Source organism: Ambystoma mexicanum, chromosome 6p (assembly GCF_040938575.1).
Source record: "Ambystoma mexicanum isolate Mex_15411 chromosome 6p, UKY_AmexF1_1, whole genome shotgun sequence".
Taxonomy (NCBI): domain Eukaryota; kingdom Metazoa; phylum Chordata; class Amphibia; order Caudata; family Ambystomatidae; genus Ambystoma; species Ambystoma mexicanum.
This window is the reverse complement of record NC_090935.1, coordinates 251,240,704-251,262,477: the sequence shown is the minus strand read 5'-3', so window position 1 is coordinate 251,262,477 and position 21,774 is coordinate 251,240,704. Positions and strand designations below refer to the sequence as shown.

General features: G+C 44.8%; 1 protein-coding gene across 4 annotated transcripts in view; it reads left to right on the top strand.

Annotated features, from left to right (window-relative positions):
* MYO5B (myosin VB) overlaps positions 1-21,774 on the top strand; it is a 1,432,615-nt gene that overhangs the window by 1,328,766 nt on the left and 82,075 nt on the right. For 2 of the 4 annotated variants that reach the window (XM_069626964.1, XM_069626962.1), the window contains one exon: positions 16,405-16,482. The exons of the other annotated variants lie outside the window; for them this stretch is intronic. In XM_069626964.1, the coding sequence (XP_069483065.1) occupies positions 16,405-16,482 (78 nt within the window). The remainder of the gene's footprint in view (positions 1-16,404; positions 16,483-21,774) is intronic. 4 annotated transcript variants of the gene reach the window in all.

The window sequence follows — 21,774 nt, the reverse complement described above, 5'->3', positions numbered from 1 at the left end:
TTCCCAATAACTTGTTCAAGCACCAACTCCATACTAAAACCAATTGGAGTTCGGTCCATGAGGACGGTGTTATCTGCATACATCAAGTTGCCACCATGGTTCCTTCAGCTATGGCAGAGACAGAAGCCACCCTTTTCTTCCACAGTAAGCATACATTCTAGTTTTTTAAATAATTTGGTTTCCAAAAAAGAGCTACTAACAGGCTGGAAGTCAACATTTGTAATGCTATCCAAAACTCTGATATACATGAATTGTACAGTAAGGCAAGAAAAGGCTGCTTCCTACGGTCCAAACAGAATGCCCCTGTAAGAAACTAAGGCACCCCTGTGCTGTACATGGCAGCTGGCAGATTGGCACTTTGCTTCAGGCAATGCAACATTTGCCAGAGTCCTACTGCTGCCAATAACTTGTTCAAGCACCAACTCCATACTAAAACCAATTGGAGTTCGGTCCATGAGGACGGTGTTATCTGCATACATCAGGTTGCCACCATGGTTCCTTCAGCTATGGCAGAGACAGAAGCCACATTTTTCTTCCACAGTAAGCATACATTCTAGTTTTTTAAATAATTTGGTTTCCAAAAAAGAGCTACTAACAGGCTGGAAGTCAACATTTGTAATGCTGTCCAAAACTCTGATATAAATGAATTGTACAGTAAGGCAAGAAAAGGCTGCTTCCTACGGTCCAAACAGAATGCCCCTGTAAGAAACTAAGGCACCCCTGTGCTGTACATGGCAGCTGGCAGATTGGCACTTTGCTTCAGGCAATGCAACATTTGCCAGAGTCCTACTGCTGGCATAGGGCTTGCAAAGCAAAACACTGGGGGAATTAGGATTATAAATTGTGTCCGGAGAGACACTGAGTTTTAACCGACAGCCAGAACCAAACTTCAACAAAGGTTTATTGAGGATTGGTGCACAGTTTAGGGCCAAATCAGCAAATGGGATGCATGAATGTCTCTCAAAAATGCATCCCTGCTCCCGTGCCCCCACGGTTTAGCCTCCCAGTACAATCTCTGCCTCTCTGTCGTTGGGCTCTCAGCTGCATGGTCTCTCCTTGGGACTTCCCAAAGTGGGTCTAAAGGGATTCTCAAACCCTAGTTAGTTAAAGTCCAACGTGTTATTGACTTGAAGTAGTTGTTCATAGAGAGGGGGCTGGCTCAGGCTGTGTTGACAGGCTACTGGGGATCCTGGCCTCCCTACCAAGCTCTTTGGCCACCCTTTCTCCTACCTCTACTGCCTGCCTAAGGCCGGTTTGACCCACCTGTACCTCCTGACATTGTCTGGGTACTTGGCTTTCCCTTAAGGTTTCTCTTGATATACAGCTCTGTCAGTCTTTCCTCAGAGGGAGACTCTCTCGCTGTCTACCTCTGATATATTTCCATTCGCTCTGCTTCACCTTCTAACCTCCTTGATCACTCTCTCAAACTCATTCAATTTCTTAATCTTCTCCTCTTCTGCCTTCCAATATTTAACTCCTCTTGCTATTTCCTCTAGTACGGAATAACCATTCTCCTCCTCTAAAAACACAGCACTCACCTGATAAAACTACCAAAAACCTCTTGTTCTTTGATCTCCTCTTCCAACTCTGGTAGGTCTTGTACTCCCACCCATTGAACACTCTCCTCTTTAACCTTCTGGCTAACTCCTCAGATTATTTCCTCAATCTCTCTGTCTTCTATTTGTCTTATCAGTTTCCTCACAAAGTCTCTCTCTTCAGGCCCTCTTCTTTCTCAACCACCATTGTTCCTCCTCTTGGATACTCTGAGAGTCACCTTCCCCCTTGTCTATACTGTATCTTTTTAAGAGAACTCTCCTGTATACCTTGTCTAACCACCTCCTCTAAACAATCTCCTACCCCATCCAACAAGCCTCCAATCCCCTCCTCCAATTCTTCCCCAACCTCCCCTTTCATCTTGCCAACCTCTTCCAATATTTTTCAGAACTTCTCTGTTACTCTGCCAGCCTTCTCCTTAAATTCTCCCACGTTCTCATTAAATTCGCCAACCTCCAACAACAATAATCCTTCAGTTTTATCCTTTATATCTCTCCATCCCACCTCCTGACAACCCTCTGCCTCGCCCTTAGATTCTTTTAACAGCCCTTCTTGCTCTTTTCCCTTATCTATTATAACATTTACCTCCTTATCCTTGCCAAACTCCACCAGAGGCATTACGCTTCTTGCCTTCCAGCCCCTCCTCTACTGTCTCCTACTCCAGGCACCTTCCAGCTCCTTCCACACGGCTCCCTCCAGCTCTCTCCAAACTCCTTCTTCCTGCTGTATTCCTCCTAATTCCCAAACTGAGTGATTAGGAGCCTGCGCTTATATCGTGCCATAGCCGCTCCTTTCATCCTCTCCTTGACATAAGGGAACTCAAGTGGGTCGGGGTGGGCCTTCAGTGACAGCGGGACCCCAGACATAGGAACTATGTCCACCATCTTGAAGTTCCCAATTCCTACTTCCTGTTTAGTTTGCTGGTATAGGTACAGTTGTGGCTTGGTTGGTTCCTCCCTTTTCAGATTTAAGAGCAGGTCCTGTAGGTGCGCAAGAGGAGAAGACCATGCAAGTGCTGCCGGCTGTGCGTGACCACCGCTCCTCGTTTCCCTTAAAGGGTCCTCCTTCTCTGTTCCATTGATCCTGAGGGGCCCTGTATAGTGATCCCCAATATATTCAGTTGATCTATTAAAGGTACCGGTTCCATCTTCCAGGGTATTTATATGTACAGTGAGCATGCCTTGGGGGGGGGGGGGTTAGGAGTTGTGATTTAATATTCAGGTCCCGTGGCATTATGGGAGATGTAGTCTCCCTGTAACTGGCCCCTCTCCCCATCCCCGAGGATCACTGCACGGCTGCCCCTCAAAACTAAGGAGGGGACTTTGTTACAGTTGTGAAGAGAAGGTGTTCAAGTAAAGAAAGATAAACCTGTCATGCACCCCTATAAAATGTTCCCTTAGATGCCTCCTTTCGAAGCGTGATTTAAGGATACTGGATAAGCGGGCCCTGGCATATGGGGATCACCATGGGGGGATTGGCACTTTAGGTGTCTTTTCTCCATAAATGGTACCTTCTTGGCATCTGTCCCCACTGCTTTCATCACCTTGCACCACTGCCCTGTTCCTTTATCTCGCCGACCAAGGTCAACCTTGGCAAGCTCTCCAAGGCGCCTACACTCAGGAGACACTTTGCACAGTGCTATCTTGTCCCAGGGCTGGTGAACGGATACATGGCGCCCCATGCAAAGTGACATTGTGGAGCCCATCCTCTCTTACAATGAGGCCAATTGTGATGTTTTGAGGCCAACCTATCACCCCTGGTATCGATCTGCTCATGGCGCACTAGGCAGATGCCTAGCATTGCCTTGCTGCATCACCAGCCCTGCTTGGGTGCAAGATTGCACCTACAAACCCAGTGTGGACTTCCGTGGCTATCAGTAACATGAGGAAAAGGTTTCCAGTTTTTTTTTTCTGGCACTCAGAGATGTTGCGGTTCGGAGAACAGCATACCTTTTAATAAAGCACTAAATTTGATCAGCTCATAAAAAAAGAGTTCATTTCGACATTTATTGAAGTGGATGGAGCATTTAATGAAAGCTTGAAGAACCGCTTAAAATGTGCATGAAATTTGCAGAATTTAAATTAAAATAAATATGCTAAACAGTGAGTTAGAGATGCAAATGGGCCATTCGATTCACTGAACGGGAACTCTTAATATTACTGTGGAATTTTTATAAATCCTAGCCTTGGGGCTGCTCGCTGGTAGCGTTCAGCCTTGTTCAGCATACTAGAGGAATTGCCAGTCGAGTCTCTTTTGACCCATTTTAGGAAGTGTACGAAGTAAAAAGTGGGTGCTCGGGAGAATACTATATATATATATATTGGGTAAGATAGCTGGGTTGAGCGCTCGCGTGATCTGCATTTATCAGCTTAGAATACCATCAAGGCCAACTCTGCCTTTCAGCCTTCCGAGGTTAGTACACGAGTGCCAATTCTGTTTTGGTTATAATTGTATGACGATATTTTCTATGTATAGAGATGTGGCGAAGGTGTGTGTTCCAGATACAAAGCTAGCCCAACAACGAGTTTATGGATGTGCAACTCAATTGACAAGTAAAGACTAGGGATCTCTTGAAATTGAGAGACTGGCATATCATGGCATCCTGCTCGTGGCAGAAGAGCCATATCTTTAGATGTTTTTGGGATATAAATGGCCATTGATTAACTGGAAACTCCTCCTATGCAAGAAGTTCCACTGTGTGGCATCTGCTACCGAGAGGGCTTGTCCTCCAGTTTTGACTTTTTTGTAGTTCCACTGTTTTCACCGTTGACATCATGTTTACATTACTGAATAGAACTCTTCGTCAATCTAAAGCGCAAGCAAAAAGAGACAAGCATCCATATTAGTTGAGCCAGCAACTAGATCTTTCAAGGTATCGCTTAATATTTTAAAATCTCATGTCCCTGCACATTACTAATGTGGCATCCTTAGCAGCAGTTCTGATCTTGTCCATAAAGATCTTCTGGGCATGAAGGGACTGCCTTTGGAGATGGACAGTTTGCTCTTTATTGTATTTATTGAATACAAGGTTGTGCTTCAGAACCAACATGATGCATGAAGGTAGCAGATCACAGACAGTCCCTGAGTAGGATAGCCTTACAATCGAGGATGAATCTCTGGGTACACGTAGAGTATGCAATGATGTGTGTGTGCAGTGGATGTTCAGATGTTTAATCCTGGCCGCAGCAGCCTCAGTTGTGATGAACTGATGAAGTCTTAGGATGCTGGCAAAGAGAAGGAGTGAGGTGGTAGGAGTTGGGAGAATGGGCTTGGCATTGGAGGCATTGAGTAGGATTGCTTTCGCCTTGGAGGAGATGATGAGGATCAAGGAGGCTAGAGTCAACCAGTGCCGGATGTGGTGGAGAGGGTAAAGGATAAAAAGATGTGGGTGTTACCAAGAGATGATGACTTTGGAGGTGTTTAGCGTAAGTCAGAGAGTGGAATGATGGATCCTTGAGGGACTTCAACAGGATGTGATGTGAGGGTGGACGTGTTGTAGTTCAAGGAGACGGATAGGTTTTCACCCAATCAAGAGAAGTTCCCTTGAAGCCAAGGGAGGAAGGCGTTTTAGGAGGGAGAGATGTTCGACAGTGTCACAAGCTGTGGACGGGTCACGCAGGATGATTATGAGGCAGAGGTGAGAGTGGCGAGCAGTGGTGAGAAACTTGGAGCTGTGGGGAAAAGCAGTCTCAGTGGAGTGTTTTCTCCAGAAGCCTGATTAGCAAGAATCAGGCTTCTGATTACAGCCAGTCCGATAGCAAAGCGAGTAGAGCGCTGGCTTTGACATCTGTGCAGAGCCTGATGATGCAGGTTGGAATCCAGGCAGTGCCAAACTCAGCCTTTCATCCTTCATAGGTCGATAAATGAGCAGCACACACCGTGGGTAATAATAAGCAGCGCTCAGATACCTGAGGGTTCGTAGCGCTATATAAATGCTAAATTATTATTATTATTATTATTATTATTATTATCACAGTGCAGTCTAGTGAGGATGCCAAAAATCAGGAATTGGAGAAAAGGGACTGACAAAACCTTATGCACCAAAGCCATATGCTGGAATGCTTGTGACGAGCAAAGAAATCAATGTTGTGGGTCAACATATATAGCTTTTCTGGAAGTGCATTCGATCTCTTCGTTCTCTCTTCGTTCAGCCTCTTGAAGCTTGGGCCAAGAAAGTAAGGGAATACCAACTTCTGCCAAAAGTCAACAACTCCAGCTCATTGCTTTGAGATAGTAACAGTCTATTTGAAGTCACAAAATGGGCGACACAACACCAACAAAGTAAAGCTGCAAATGTGAGGGTTACCCAGACCTCTTTATGCAAATGTTGGGTACCTTGGGTTCTCACCCTGTGTTACCAGGGCAATCCAGACGTGGACGCCTTGCTCACTGTGCTTAGAGAGGCACAGCTCCACCTCACTTATGAGGCCTGACTAGGCCGATACACGTGTCTGGGGTTGCTGTTGGTACTCTTGTTCAGAGGAGAATTGCCTAGCATTTCGGTCACAGGGATAATAAACTGCTCACACCCTGGTGATGGGCTATCAAATCTCATTAAGCAGATGTTATTGATATTGCCCATTGGAATCTTCCATGTGCAATATCCTGCATCAATTGTGATTATCTTGCCAAGTTTCTAAAACCTCTGCATTAAGTGGCAAAAAAATATATTCTGCTTACACCTACTATCTCCATTCATTCTGAAATATTCGACGGATACAATTATGCATGTATAGACAGCACAAGGACCTGCCTCTGCTCCTCCACGCACTCCGGGCCATCGCTGGCATCCTCAATACCTACTCACGTGAAGGCTTCTTAGGAACAAAGACACCATTACCTGGCTACAAGAATGAAACATTTCATGCCCTTAGCCCGTTACTCACTGACTTCTGTAATGCTTATTTTAGCCATCATTTAATCAAGTGACCATTATACATCCTATAAAGATGGCCAGTGCAGACCCAGCAGCTCTTTCTAACTAATGCCCCATTGCCAACTTATTTGCAGCCCAGGGGCCGAAATGGCCCCGGCTGAGCATGGCTTCATGCTTGTCCCCAAAGGGAAATAATAGGCACAAGGGTGTGGGAATACATTGCTTTATTTCATGTTTGTGTTGTGTAGTGTTTATGTTTTACTGGGAACAGCAAAGACTTACCTAGACTGAACCATCCTGCTCAGCATAGGACTGTATGGAATGTTGAATGAAAGAAAGGGAAAGAAACAAAGGACAGAGCACCCTAGCCCGGGATTGGGATGTGCAGGGGAGAGTGAGAATTCTAGAGAAAACTGTTGAGAAGGAGAATAAAAAATATTGAGGAGGGGGAAGAGGAAGGAGGTAGCAGAGCCCTGCTCTCTGAGGGGCGTGGGGCTTCATATTTGCTGGAAGTACTTTGAGGAGGACAGCCCTTTTAATGACGGTCAATTTGGATTCCACCCAAACAGACGACACAATGGTGGCAAGTATGAGAGAGAACCTACCTCTGACTTTGGATTCAAATCAGCCTACTGCGCTCATCCTTTTAAAATCTAACCACCACCTATGGCGCAGCTGGTGCCTACCTTAGCGGAGGCGTCACCAATCTTTTCCCCAGGACAGAATGTGCCAGGTCAAATTGGGTCAATTCAATCCAATGTGTGCTAGTTACCATACGTGGGGCCTCGAGGCTCTTCAGTTTACCCATGGCTGTTTAATGTTTAGTTGCAGCCTTACGCTGTCTCACTGGGTCTGACCATCCCAATTCTATTATGGTATTGTACAAATAATGATCCAGCATGGCTAAGGCAATCACTGTTTGCATCAAAAGAATCCAGGACTGGATGGCATCCATCAGCCCCGGTCTGAAAGGCGACATGACTGAGATCCTACTCTTTGGCACTGCAATTACCAACAACTTTGTATTCACATTAACATCATTGCTGGCCCCACCTGTCCACCCCAAGCAATCAAGCTTGAAATCTCTGCATTATCTTTGACTCTGACCTATCCGTCTCAATGCATCTCTACGTGCTAACAAATAAAGCAAACGTAAAACTTCACATGTTAAAGAAGATCCTGCCCCAATGCAAGATAGAGCTCATCAGTGCCTTTATGCCCCCATATGTGTAGATTATTGCAATAGCATTTCCGAAGGAGGAAAATGTTTTATGGAACAATTGCACATCTTTCAAAATTGAGCAGTTCTTATTATAACAAACACTAGGAGGCATAAGAAAATCCCTGTATTCCTTAAAGATCTTCACTGACTCCCTAGAATATAACATAATCTATAAGGCCCCATGCATCAGCCACAGGACTTCCTGTGGTATTACGTGTATATACCTGCCACCATCGCCACCTCTTCCACCCCTATAAAATAACTCTGCTCCTCATCGAAGGACCTGCTGCACACTGGCAAATGGGAGAAGATGCAGGTTTGTGGGAAACACTCTTCCTTTGGTCACCAAAATGGTGGAATGCCTTCTGGAGGACCTGAGACATCAAAAGGGACATTTGCAGCTCTGAAATAAAGTTGAGACTTCCTTCTTCACCAAGCCATAGAGTCATATGCCACAACGTCGGAAGTATCTTACAGACCGACTGTAGTCGTTGGGGTGGCCTATCTTGACCACTCCTTGAAAATTGATGATCCTTGGTCACTAATTCACTTTGATGCACATCCAATAGGCTGGTGTAGCCCGGAGGGTAAAGCCCTCGCATTCACACTCCCCAAGGTAGAGACATAAGGCCAAAACTGGAAACCATACTGGATTTGGAACTAAGAGCTTCTCTCTGCCCTTTCTTCACTAAGGAAATAGAATATGTGTTTGTATCATGAGCCATGAATTATTTATTAAGATATTTCTGATGGTGAACAGAAAGCGCAATCAAGTCAAAACATCAAGCAGAAGAAGGGGATTATGAAGTGGGCAACAAGTGCACTATAAGGAGAGCAGGTGTTCATTCAAAGATGGTTGATGTTACAGGACCTCCTGCTGATATTTCATGATAAATGAGGGTAATAAAGAATTGGCATTTGTGGAGGCGAGGAAGGGCCACAAGTTAATACGATTTCACTTTTACAGCACGCACAATAGTATTTGAAATGAACTCCACCTGAAGGCGACCGATACCCCAGCCCATCCTAGCTCTCCGACTCATTCTGAGTTATCTGTCTTACAGCGAGAAAGAAATATTAGTTATTTCTCATCCTTTCACCTTTTACCTATGGTCCTTGAGAGCAACAGACAGATTCATTGTCCAAAAGAAATTGACCATGTTCCATGATGTTATTTCAAAGAGCACTTTAACAACAGTAAAGTTACTTACTAGTGCTAGTTAACTAAGGTTTCTACATGGTGGCTTAAATGGCTTAAGAGGGATTAAAACAGGTAGTAGAGGAAGGCTTACAAAGGCCTTCTAATCTAAGATGGTCCTCAAAGGAGGAGGGTAATGAGTCCCATAGGGTGGCAGTTCAGCTTGAATATAACCGGTCACCTGTGCATTTCAGCCTCGTTTTGGTGAAAACGAGGAAGGGTTTGGTAGTATTTCTTAGCAGCGTGAGAGATCATACTTAATTTTGTGTCTAAGAAACATTGGCCCTGACCCACGTAAAGTTCAGTCTTAAAACAGAGGGGCTTAAACTTAACACACACACTACCTCCAGGTAATGCATCTGTCTGAGTGCCGGTGTCACCTCATCAAATGGTTACAGCCTAAGAAGAAGGAGTCCTGCACATTCTGGAGACTCTGAAGCCTAATCATCAAGTATTTCGGCAAGTCTTATGATGCACAGAATTATTATGGTGAAGATTAGACCTGAGAAGCGATAAGATTACTAGGACTCTGCTTGGAAAGTTTAAGAAAGGGAAGACTCTTATCTTGGTGTAATAAATCCCCTCCAATCTACTGTGTCCACCGGAGGGAAGATTCCCATCTATCGGGATGTTCAAGTTCTTCTCCCCAGGAATTAGCTGAGGGGAGACCATCAAATTCTGAGGCCAAAAGTAAAGCGTCCCAGTGTCGGCCGGCCTGCCTCCAAACATGAGTTTGGTCTTTGATGGTTTAATTTCAGGTTATTCTTTTGCATCCAGTTACGGACGGCTAAAGGTCAATCCAGTAAAAAGACTGGGGTGGGAGGACTAGTCTTCACTCAGATCAGACATTGATGTGGTGCTCCATGCATAATTAAAGGAAAGATTTAATCAGTTCAAGGAGTGGGGTTGAGTTGATATTAAATATAAGACCGGATAGCTTGTGTAGTATGTTAGTTGGTCAGCCAAGGAGTTCAATGGCAGCAGCACAACTATCTGTTGTTAGTCCATAAAAAAGAATGAAAAAACATCAACAACAAACCTCCACAACCCACCCTTGTGAGCCTGCACAGTGGAATTTCAGAGGCATACAGTATGAAATGCGGGAGAACACCAGTAGAGCCAGCAGCCTGATTCTCACCTGATCTGCCTGCAGTCTCAAATGATCCCAGAGGGAGGAGGTGAGGACAGCCTTGGTCTCAGGTAATAATTCCAAACTAGTCTGGTGAGGGTCCAGGATGTAATATCTCTCCATCAAATTGTTTGCCGGCCTCCCTTTAAATCAACTTAGGCATGTATGGAAGGTTTTAGATTGGACGTAAATTTGAAAAGGCACTAGGATCAGCCATGTATTTCTTCAAGAGAGTACTCAGTGCACTATATTTTGAGCTACTGTGCATCACATCTGAAGTCAATAAATCATTAAGAAAATAGCAGCAATATTGCAGAGAATTGTACCAGTTCGATGGGAGTTTTACTCTTTTATTTTCCGACTGCAATCAGTGGTCATCCAGTCATTAGCTATCATAGCCCTCCACTTGAGAGTGTGCTGAGGATGTACATTTATTAAACATTGTCATTGAGTACATGAGCATGACAGATGGGTATTCCTAACCTCCATGATGAATACCTGAGTGATTGTGAGAACCATGCTGGACTGTTACAAAGTACCTCCAGTACTCTGACACTGAGAACAGTATGTGCATGTGTCCCTTTCCTAATAAACACTTAAATAAAAGGTGGAAGCCAAATAACATTTATTTAATTGAACTGAATAAATAGATTGTTTAAGAAAATTACTCACCATTGTATACACACTAATAAGTAGAAGTTTAACTTTCAATTTTTTGCACAAAACAGACCTGACTTTCATCAACTTCAATAAAGAACCTATGGTTCCTCCAGATACACGTCCCAGCACTCACTCCCTAGGTATTGCCTTTATCAAGGAATTGGTAACCCTTCCCTAAAAGGGGAGGCCGAAACTTTAACTTAATGTAAACCTTGTAATGATATGCAGAACTGTCGTGGGTAGGAGTGGTACCCACTGAGATATCCTATGATAAAAGGTTGGACGGCTACTTATAGATAAAAGAAATATGCATCGTTAACAATAGCACTTATCAGCAGGAATGTCTTGTTATTGTTCTGGCAGAAATTAGTTTGCTTACGTGGTAAACCTCTATTGATGCCTTGCACCTCCCTGATGGTGACTGGATTTGAAATAGACCAAGGAGGAGCTGCATGTTTCTCGGTCCCCCCTTTGTTGGGTAGATAGAGACACACTTTGTTCAGGTCTTTGTAGAGGAGTCATCACAGCAGAAATCTCTCTGTTGAGGATAAAAGGACTGACCCTGTATTGAAATGTTTCAGAGAAACCTATGTTATATCTCCCCTCCAAATCACAGTATGAGGCAATGCAGTTTCTTCTGTATATAGTTTATCAGTAGTATTGGTTTCCAGTCAGGTAGCACTGAAAGGGTGTGTGGGAGGTTGGATAAGCAGAATGAGAAGGATAGGGCAAGAATGCTGAGGTTATTGCTGAGTCATATGGACAAGAGGTAGCCTGAGCTTTGCATGCAAGTTTATTTGAGCATCAAGGTATTTGCCATCAGGTGATGGTGAGAGGGAATTGAATGCCATGTGTGAGAGCCATTAGTTGGTTTGCCTGTGGTGTGTTTAAGCATAGACATGTAGGGGGTTAGCAGGAGGGAGTAGCTAAGCTGAAGTGAGACATAGGAGAGTGCATGCAGTTTTTTGCTGGTATTCTTTGAGTCTCCAGGTGGCTGTCAGGAGAGTAGTGAATGTCAAGGCACTTGGGCCTGTCTCATGTGTGAGGCAGAACAGGGATAGGTTGACATCAGTCATATTAATAGCTGAAGATTGGTGTGCATTGGGGAGGCAGGAGAGAAAGTTCCATTGTCAGGTGATTTGCATTGATGTGTCATGGAAGCTGGCATGGCATATCCTAAACAGGTACTGGTGTTGTCTCGCTTTTTTAAAATTAGTGAAGGGTCAAAGAGGGCAGCTATCTTGTTCTATATGCAGGTTGTTGGTTGTTGTGAAATATCAGCAAAGTGTGTTTCCTTTTGCTAGGAGACTTCATGGTAGATTGGACATTGAACAGCCAGGTCTTTGTAATTTTCCTGAATATAGAATGGTCCTCAATTGTGCAGATTTCCTTTGGTTTAATATTCCACAGCTTGTCCACCATGAGGGAAAAGGCCAATCCTCATTGTTTCTCTGTTATGGCATGTGGACTCTAGTAGCATGTAATCGCTGAAACTTTGCTTCCTTCTTGGTCGGTATTCAACAATCGTTGCTCTGATGAATTCTGCTCCATGGCCCGAAGAGCTTGGTGTGCGATAAAGAGTGCTTTGAGTTGGATTATTTTCTCAACCGGAAGCCAGTGGAGTCTTCTTGTTGCTGGAGTCAACTCGGAGTAGTAGCTTTGCTGCTGTGTTCTGTATCCGTTGAAGTTTCTTCATGAGGTAGCCTGGCATGGACAAGGTACACACTGTCAGCCTAGCCTAGATCACAGAACCAGATCTACGTCTTAATGGGCACTGTGATGAAAGGTGTGGGATTGCATTATTCGATTGATTGAGCGTAAATGGTGGAAACATTTCTCAGTTGTCAGTTGTCCATAAGGATTCTAAGGTTCTTGATATCTTTTTAGGTTTTTGGATACATACCCATTACAGTACATGGAGGTTGGGCAACTGGCTTTTTAATAGGAGAGATGGTCATGATTTATATTTTGTCCGGTGTGAAGGCATCATGAAGCAAGACGCAGACAGCAGACTTAAAGTTCTACCAAAAGCTATTTATTACCCTAAATGTCAGGATGGAAGAAGACCTAACCTGACCTACGTTAATGTGTGATTTCCCTACCTGAATCAAACTAAGGAAAGACTGAGTCAATGAGTTCAACTTAAAAGTCTGTGTCCAAAACCTATGCTTGCCCTACCAGATAATGCTAAACAGTGTGTAGGGATGTCAATAATCAAATAAGGGTGATCAACAAAAAGTTCTGAGCTTCTTCCAGCTCTAAGCTTCCTTTTCAGTTCCCCTTCCCCAAGTTCAAGAAAGTTCCACAAAAGTCTCAGAATTACCCTTCTTACCTTCAAGGTAATACAGTTCCACACAATCTTCGGGGCTCCCATCCCCAAGGTTAACGCAACACAGTTCAAAAGAAAAGGGTCTTAAGGCTCTGACCTTTAGACTCCTCAAGTCTCAGGGTTCCCTTCCCCAAGGCTTTAGTTGAGCCACTTGCACTTGTTTCAGTATTTTAAAAGGTTTGACACAACTCAAGGTCAGCCTGACCCTCTTTTCTGGATTGCTTCACCTACTCACGTACTTTTCCCTGTTTTATTTCACAATGTCTTTGTTTTTCAAAGTTCAGGGCTCACTGGTCTAGGCACAGTTGTCAGACCAAACGGTCCACCCATCACAGGTCGGGCAACCAGGATACCTAGACTCCTCAGCCCACACAGATTCTTCTAGACTTGTCCCTGTGTACAGAGTCACATTCCTATTTTTCTTTTCAATGGCCTCTTGGCCTTATGTGCAATATTTACATTCCTCTAGCTTCTCATTCTTAGCCTTGTGGCTCTGCCATAGCATTTCACACACCCCTAGCCACTCTTTGCCTAGCCGCAATGCAATTACTCATAAAATTCACTGTGGTGGTCTTGCTCATGTTCCACCTTTCTGTGGCACTCTTTCACACTTGCACTGTTTTCCACATTTTTTTCTTCATATGGGCTCCTTCTGTTTGGCTGTTATATACTTTGCTGATAAAGTTTAACTCAATTCAATATTCATTAAGCTTAATTGCAAAGTTTCATTCAGTTCGGTATTCAACAGATATTCAATATACTTCATTTCAGGTTTCCAATTAAGTTCTGTATTCAATGTGCATTCAATGTGCTTAATTTTTTTTTTCCAAACATTTTTTTATTGGTTTTAAACAAGCAAGTTATACAGTATGGCATGTGAAATGAGGGTGTTTCAATCGGTAAAGTCTCGCTTGAGAATACAAATCAAAGAAACAACAGAAAACATAAACAATAACAGTAGGTCAGTGAAGAAGGTGTACCTGCATGGGGAGGCCAGAGTTCGGTGGGGGTGAGCCTCTCGAGGCCTCTCGTCGGATTCAGAGCTCCTGGAGGTAGATCATACTTCAGGATCCTGCTGGGGGAGGGGAGAAGGAATCACTTAGTTCAAAGCCTTCGATGTTTCGACTCTGATTTTGCTAGCAGGGGCTGACCTCCCCAGATAGGTATCCCCGGCTACTCTTCTGTCTTTTAATTCAGTCATATTTGTCCATCCAACGTAGAGAGGGAGGTTGTCGGGCCAGGCCTGGGAATGTTAATTTTAAGTTTTCATTCGGTTCAGTATTCAATATATATTCAATGTGCTTCATTTCAAGATTCCTTTTAGTTCAGTGTTCAATATGCATTCGATCTGCTTAATGTCGAGTCTCCATTCAGTTTGGCATTCAATATGCATCTAATATACTTAATTTCAAGTTTCCCTTCAGTTCGGCAATTCATTACATTTTGCAGCCCGCTTAGAATGCCCTGGCTGTTGAGTGCCTCTCTCCCTCCTCCCTCCCTCACCGTCCTCTGTGTTGTTCCTCAGCGTTCCGCTGCTTCTGTCCCGCTTCTTAGGTCGGCGGGCCAGCTCTGACAGGCCCCGCTCACACACCATGGCCTGTCTTGCCCACACTGGATTCTCTGCTGCCTCTGTGTGGGCGCAGATGACATCCTGCTTTCTCATGCACTGTCGCAGCTCCGGCTGAAAATTCCTTGACACAGAGGCTCTCTCTCCTGTACAAGACCCATGGCCCAACGCGCATTGGGCTTTACAGGCTTTCTGGGCTGCTGGCTGGCATCCTTGCTCCCCCACAGGACCCACCACGGCTGCCTCCTTCGAAAACGAGTCTCCTGCTGGTCTCCTCCACACACGCCTCCCTGTTTCTCTCTCTGGTGTTCTCTGTCTCTCTCTTTATACACCTGCAACACCTTAAAAGGTTGCAGATGTGGACCGTTCATTAAGTTTGCCTGACCATGATTAAGGGAATATGCCTGACTCTCATTATACTCTGCAGGCATCTTCCTTGTCCCACTACCAGAGTGGTACAATGAAGGTGTACTGTTCATTACTCTTGGTCACCTCTTCCTTGACCCAGTACTTTCAAATGTTAAATGTTGGGAAATGAGGGAAAATGTCTTGCAGTAGCCCACGAAAGTCGGAGGAGGGATTAGGTTGGTCATCTATAGGGAATGGGGGATACCATTTCTCACCTGTAAGTACCCGACTCCCAATCTGCGGGGACCCTACACCCAGGTGATCCTCACTCTCTTCTCCATCCCCAAGGTCAGGATCATTTTGAAGGCGAGCCCCTGTTTTCTTAAGAAAGTCATAAGTGGGGGCAAGTAGTTGTTGAAAAGGAGGGGTGATAGGCACCATCATTGAATCACTCAGTCTTGAGGGTTCGGAGTGAATTATGGGAATTAGGTGATTTTATTTCTACAGAAAGAATCCATTTGTTGTAGTGTTGGGAAGAATGGTCCAACTTCTTCCAGTCTTCTGATTAGCGATCTGCTGTTGACAATGTCAAAAGCTGCTGAGATGTGCAAGAGTATGAGGGCCGTGGTGGTGCTAGTGTCTACAATGATTTCGAGGTTGTCCCAGGTAGCTATGAGTGCTGATTCTGTTCGCTCAGTGGTCTGAATCCTACTTGTGGGTAATCTGGGATTTTAATGGCCTTTACATGCACCAGGATATGGCTGTGTATATAGATATCTAGGGTTTAAGCTGGGTAAGATATGCTTTAGTTGTAATTGAAACAGACAGAACAGAAATGTGTCCAATTGTAGTTCTGAATCAACAGGAGTATAAACATCCTCGGGGCTGAGAAAAGCTTGCAGTCACATGTATGGGGCAGCGCCAGATTGCCAGATAAATAGTCCTTCTTCCTAAGGGTTACAGACAGGCAACACAATCTTATTATCCACCATGTTTAATGGTCCACATATAAAGGATGAAATATTTTTCTGAATTTATGAAACACACTGATTATAATATAAAGGAAGGCATCCCCTAACATATTAATGATGTGCCCAACAGTGTACTGACAAGTGTTCATCGCAAACCTGTGGTTTGCTAAGGAACCCCAGGGTATACACGCACTCTATAAATCAGCTAAATATAAACATTGTGAACAAAGGAGAATATTGTGGTATTGGCAGCGCAACAATAATCTGTTTTTTCACACAGCGGTTCTCCAAAATCCTTTTCAAGGCACATGCTTGATATGGCACAAGGTCCTGATGCTTCTCTTCTGTCTATACATACCTTTGCTTTCTTCCATTTTGTGAAGCTGCTGTTTTCCTTCATTATCTCCTGTTTTCTGTTTCCTTTGAGATCTGTATGCTTGTGGCCCTACGCAAACCTGCTGCTTGCTCTGACGTCTGCGGTCAGCTACCAATGATCTCTTTCCCTTTCTTCCCTGTCCTTGTTTTGCTTTTCTCTTCTCTTTATCTCTAGAAAGACTGAGGACTGGGGCTATCTGAATGAAGATGGCGAGCTGGGCCTGGCCTACCAGGGCCTGAAGCAAGTTGCCAGGTTAAAGCTCTTTGCTCTCCCTTTTCTCTCTTTCATTTACCTCATTTTCACTGCCACAGCCTATCTGTTCTTCTGGGCACTGTGTGGAAATACTTTTGTCAGTAAGGTCGACCGAATTTGGTCGTAATTGGCCAGGTTCTTTTTTTCTATTTATTGAGCAGGGGGACTCGTCCATACACCATACCTTTACCTTCTTACCCCCCTTCCATTGCCTAGTTGTTGTTTTTGTTTTTTAACCCTCTCTTTGCTGTACAATGTGATTTTCATGTCTACCATATTATGGTCGAACTTATTGATAAGAATTTGATCAGATGCCATTCTCATATTACTACCCCCTGCCATCAACTCTTCTTAAGGCTGCTAAGGTACAAGTGATTCTTTTGGGCCCATCAACACACACTAATTGTATGGCTATGTTATACAGTTGATCTTGCATTAGATGTGATGAGATGAACATTGTAGTCACTAGCAGTACTTGTATACGATAATGGACCCTGGCTTTATGCAATAACTATCTTTATCGCATCTCTTATGGTCACACTCTGCCAAGTTCATAGAGCCCATATTAGTATTAAACGATCACATCATTGGTTCTCCCCCAGTAGGGCCGTAGTGAGTAGATCCAAATTGTAGGGATTCATCAAGGACGAGCCTTCAAAGAACATTTGAAAATGTTTGACGTTTGTTTCCAAGGTTTGAAGGGAGACATGTGGCTACAGCTCCCATTCAGTCTCAGGACGTTTTCAGAGAGGCAGGCGTGTGTTGCTGTAGGCAGCCTGAGGACATTTAGGGAAAGTTAGGGACACTTAGAGTAGTTGGAGGAAGAAACACAGGCCGCTGTAGTGAGTGGCTGGGACCTATTCAGAGAGTGACATTCGGGGTTAGTTTTGTTTACACAGCACTGTGTGACATTTTCATCGAATTTGAGGGGGTGAAAAACACAAATGCCATATCCAGAGATTTGGGGAAGTCGATGACACACCTGTCATTGTCTGTCTCTTGAAGCGAGTGGAGGAGACACCTGCCATCGGGAGACCCCTGGGAGGAGGAGAGGGATGAGCCTAGATTCCATGAGGTAGGTTATGGGAGAGGCACGCTCGTCTGATTTAGCTGGGTGGGAGCAGCAGAGATTCTGGGAGGCGGGTGACACACCCGTCAGTGTCCGACTCTTGAAGCAAGTGACGAAGACAAATGGAATCGGGTGACACCTGTAAGAGGATCCGGGGATCCCCTTGTGTGAGAGTCATCTTCTCCTGATTTTGCTTGGAAGGAACACCAGAGATTTAGTCACACTAGGCAGTGTTTGTCTCTTGAAACATGTTGACGAGACACATGACATTGAGTGACACTTGAGAGGTGGAGAAAAAGATGTTTGGAATCACAAAGGGTCAGATGTGGGAGAGTCATGATCACCTTTTGCTGGAAGAGAGCAGGTGTGGTTTAGAGAGTAACTAGGTGTCACATAATTGAGCACTCAAATGAGCGAGAGGTTGAAGGAGATGTGCTGCTCTTGTTCTTTTCACTCCTGCAGCAGCCCTTGCTCTGTTTGTTGAAGAGGACAGAATTACACAAGGACAATTTAAAGTATCATCCAACTTACCTTCAATGCCCCACGGTACAAGTCACTCATGAATGTATGCCCGAGTACTAGAAATGCACAGGTATTGTACCACCACCATAACCAACACTGATACCCACATAAGAGGTTGAACTTTCAGTTCCTTGCAGCATCTCAGAGGCAGACAGGGAAGGTGTGCAGCCCTTACCTAATATAGATCAAGGAAGAACGGCAAAGTGCCTGAACAGCAAGCATATAGAGATTGACAATCCCAGGTCTCCCTCTCCACCGCTCCCCTCTTCTGGGCAAGACAGAAGTTTATTTTTTAGCATATTTTTATTTGTATTCATTTGAAGAACAGAGGTGTCAATTTTGAACAGAAATTACTTACTTACTTACCCACCTTTACAGATAGAAGAGGCATTTCCATGAAGGTTGCCTGTACAGTAGAACAAAGATGAGAACATGTAGGGAGCCAGTTTATGAGGGTGTAAAAAAAGTGGGACATATACCGAGGACAAAATAAACAAACTAAAATATGTATAAGAAAACAGGTGACTCACAAAGGTAACATTAACCTAAGGGGACAAGTGCTTTAAACTAAAGAGGAGTACTATATAAATACACAAAATCACATTATTAAGCATCACGTCAGAGAGTGGTGGGGTCCGGTAGAGAGGATGGTAGTGGTAACTTCCTCTTTAGCAAGCAAGTGAAGTTTAAGCCAAGGTTTGAAGAGACCCACATATAGGCTGGCTTTGATTGTGAAGCAAGTTCTAGTGGAGCAGGAGTAGAGAGAAAGAGCAGAAGCAAGTGGAGTCCCAAGGGAGGGCATGGGACAGTGAGGTTGAATGCAGTGGGGGATTGGTGGGAATGAAATGGTGAGTAAACAGAGCTACAGCCAGACGGGTACTGAGGTCCAAGACCAGTGATAGCTTTGTTTACAAGGAAAAGGACCTGGAAACGGGAGCGGTTGTACATGGAGAGCCAACCGCATGTTGTCAATAAGTAGAAGTGGGGGAGGATCTGGGTAGACTGTAGATAGTGCGGGTAGAGACTCTGGGGCTCATTACATTGTTGCCGGTCCGAAAACAAGGATGCCGGTAAACTCACTGGCACCCTTGCTTTCCGGAGAGGCAAACTACGTGTTTGCCTGCCGTAGCCGCTGTGCCTGACAGGTCTGACCCTGCCAGGCGCAGTGGTCAGGGTAGGCAACCCTTCACAGAAGCACCGGCTTCCGTGACTCTATGAGAATGGGGATTAACAAATATAGCGGCGCCTGTTTATGGGTCTGGCGGCAACCCGCCAGTAGCACCGGCAGGGTTACACCAGGACCCGTAATGAGGCCCTTTGTCTAGAGGGTGGAAGGAGTAGAGAGGAAAGCAAAGGCTTGAGCTGTAGATGCAGTTTTCTTAGCACAAGGATGTAGATTAGAGTTTTTGTAGAGTGGTTAGTAAGAAAAGGACACATTTTCATAATGTTGAAGAGGTTAATACGATTAGCAGAGGCAGTGGAGGCTATCAATGGTTGCGAGCGTTGGGCGAGGGGGCAAGAATGTCACATGGGAACGAGATAGGAGAGACGAGGGAAGGGATGGCATTGGATGCCAGGAGAAAGATGACTCCCATTTTTGAAGAGTTCAGCATGAAGCAGCAGAGAGCCATGCAGTGACGAATTGCAGTGAGACTGTTCCTAATCCGTTCCGAGATGGCACTGGTGAAGGAGGAAATGGAAAAAAAGATTTCAGTGTCATAAAAAAAGGTGTTACTGAAAGCCAAAGGACAAGCTCAGACTCCCTAGGGCAGAAGTATAGGGTAAAGAGCAGAGGTCAAAGGACTGATCCTTGAGGGAGGAGGGAGGATGTCAGAGATTTGTGAGTTCCAGGATATTTTAAAGGATCGACCTTCCAGGTAGAAGAATATCCATGCGAACCCAAGTTCCTGGAGATTAAGGAGGAGAGAAGAGTGGAGTGGGTCAAAAGTGTTGAAAGTGCCAGAGAGGTCCAAAAGGATGAGTATAGAAGGGAGTTTGGAGTGGTGTGCATCAGAGAGAACGTCTGAGACATGCATGAGTGCAGTCTCGGTGGAGGGTTTACTGTATCTCAAAGGCCATTATCCCCAAGGTACTGATTAATTCGGGTGAAGACCACCCGCTCAAGGAATTTTGAATAATGGGGAAAAATTGTAACGGTGTGATTTTTTTCATAGGACATTTGGTTCAGCAGAGGGTTTGTTCAATATGGGTAAAACAGTTGCAGATTTGAAGGATGCACAAAAGATTGCAGCAGAGAGAGTGGAGGGTTAAAGATCTGAGAAAGATATGGGCAAGTAACTGAGACTAATTCTTTGACCATTTGGGGTGCAAAAGAGTCAATAGGAGCACATGATAGATTGACACTGTAAAGGATGGGTGCTAATTCAATAGTAGAGGTAGGGGAGAAGTAATCAAGAGTAGGAGAGGTAGGGGAGAGATGGTGGACAGAAATAGGGTAGGAGGGGGGCTGTTAGAGTGTCACACATTTTAGATGAAAAGGAGTGAGTAAAGTAATTAGCAGAAAGGGAGAAGGCTGTAGATATTGGCCTGATAGGTATGAGCAAAACCTGGACAGTGATTGCGAATGGAGTAGATCACGTTTGTGAAGTAGGAGGATTTGGTAGAGTCCAGTGCAGAGGAGAGGGCAGCAATATAATTATTTTAAGCTAGCAATAGATCTTTAATTTTCACCAGTGTTGTAGGTCATGGTGCATGTTTGTTTTGAGGGACTGAATTTCAGAGGTGAACCCAGGCTGTGGTTGGGGATGGGAAGGCCTGAATGTGTGAGCAGGAGAGTGTTGGTCAAATGGAGTCATAGGTGCATAGTAAAAGTCAGAAAAGGCATGGTCAATGGATGAGGTATGAATAGATGAGAGAGACAGGAGAATGGCCCTCGGGGTCCTGCCTGGGTCATTGTAGAAGGGGTGAGGATGAATATAAGGTGGAGAGAGACAATTGTGTTAAAGTGAACAATTGAGTAATCAGAGAGAGAGTGGTCAAAGGAGAGTGCCGCCTGGACTCCAACTCCCCCTGTTTTCTGATCCGCCTCAATCTCTCTTCTGCCTTTGACACTGTCAACCACGCCATCCTCATAAACCGTCTCTGTGATACCCTAAGCATCTTGGACAGGGCACCGGCGTGGCTTACCTCCTTTCATTCAAACAGACCCTCCCAAGTGCAAATGGGTCATTTTCTCTCCTCCACTACACTCTTCACATGTGGCATCCCCCAGGGCTCCATTCTATTGCCATGGTACTTCAACATATACCTGGCCCCTCTGGCCTACCCGATCTCCACTTTCACACCTCATTTCCAATGTTATGCTGACGACACACAGCTCTCCATCAAGCTGCCATCCTCTACCTCCTCCTCCCTCATACCTCACTGACTGACTGCTATTATGGCATGGTGCTCTGCCTTAATGCCAGTAAGACCAAGATCCTACACATTGGGGCACCTCCCTCTTGCTTCCTCCCTCTCTCTGGCCACACTCCCTGGGTCCCATCCCCTCACCCACCTGTGAGGCATAAAACCTTTGGATCATCTCTGACTCCTCTCTCTCTTTCTCTCCACCCATCATGGACTTTGCCAAGAAGTCCAACTTTCAGCTCCACCTTCTTAGGATAATTCTACATTTCCTCACCTTCCCCCAACACCTCCAGAGCCCTAGTTCTCTCTAGGCTTGACTTCTGCAACAGCAT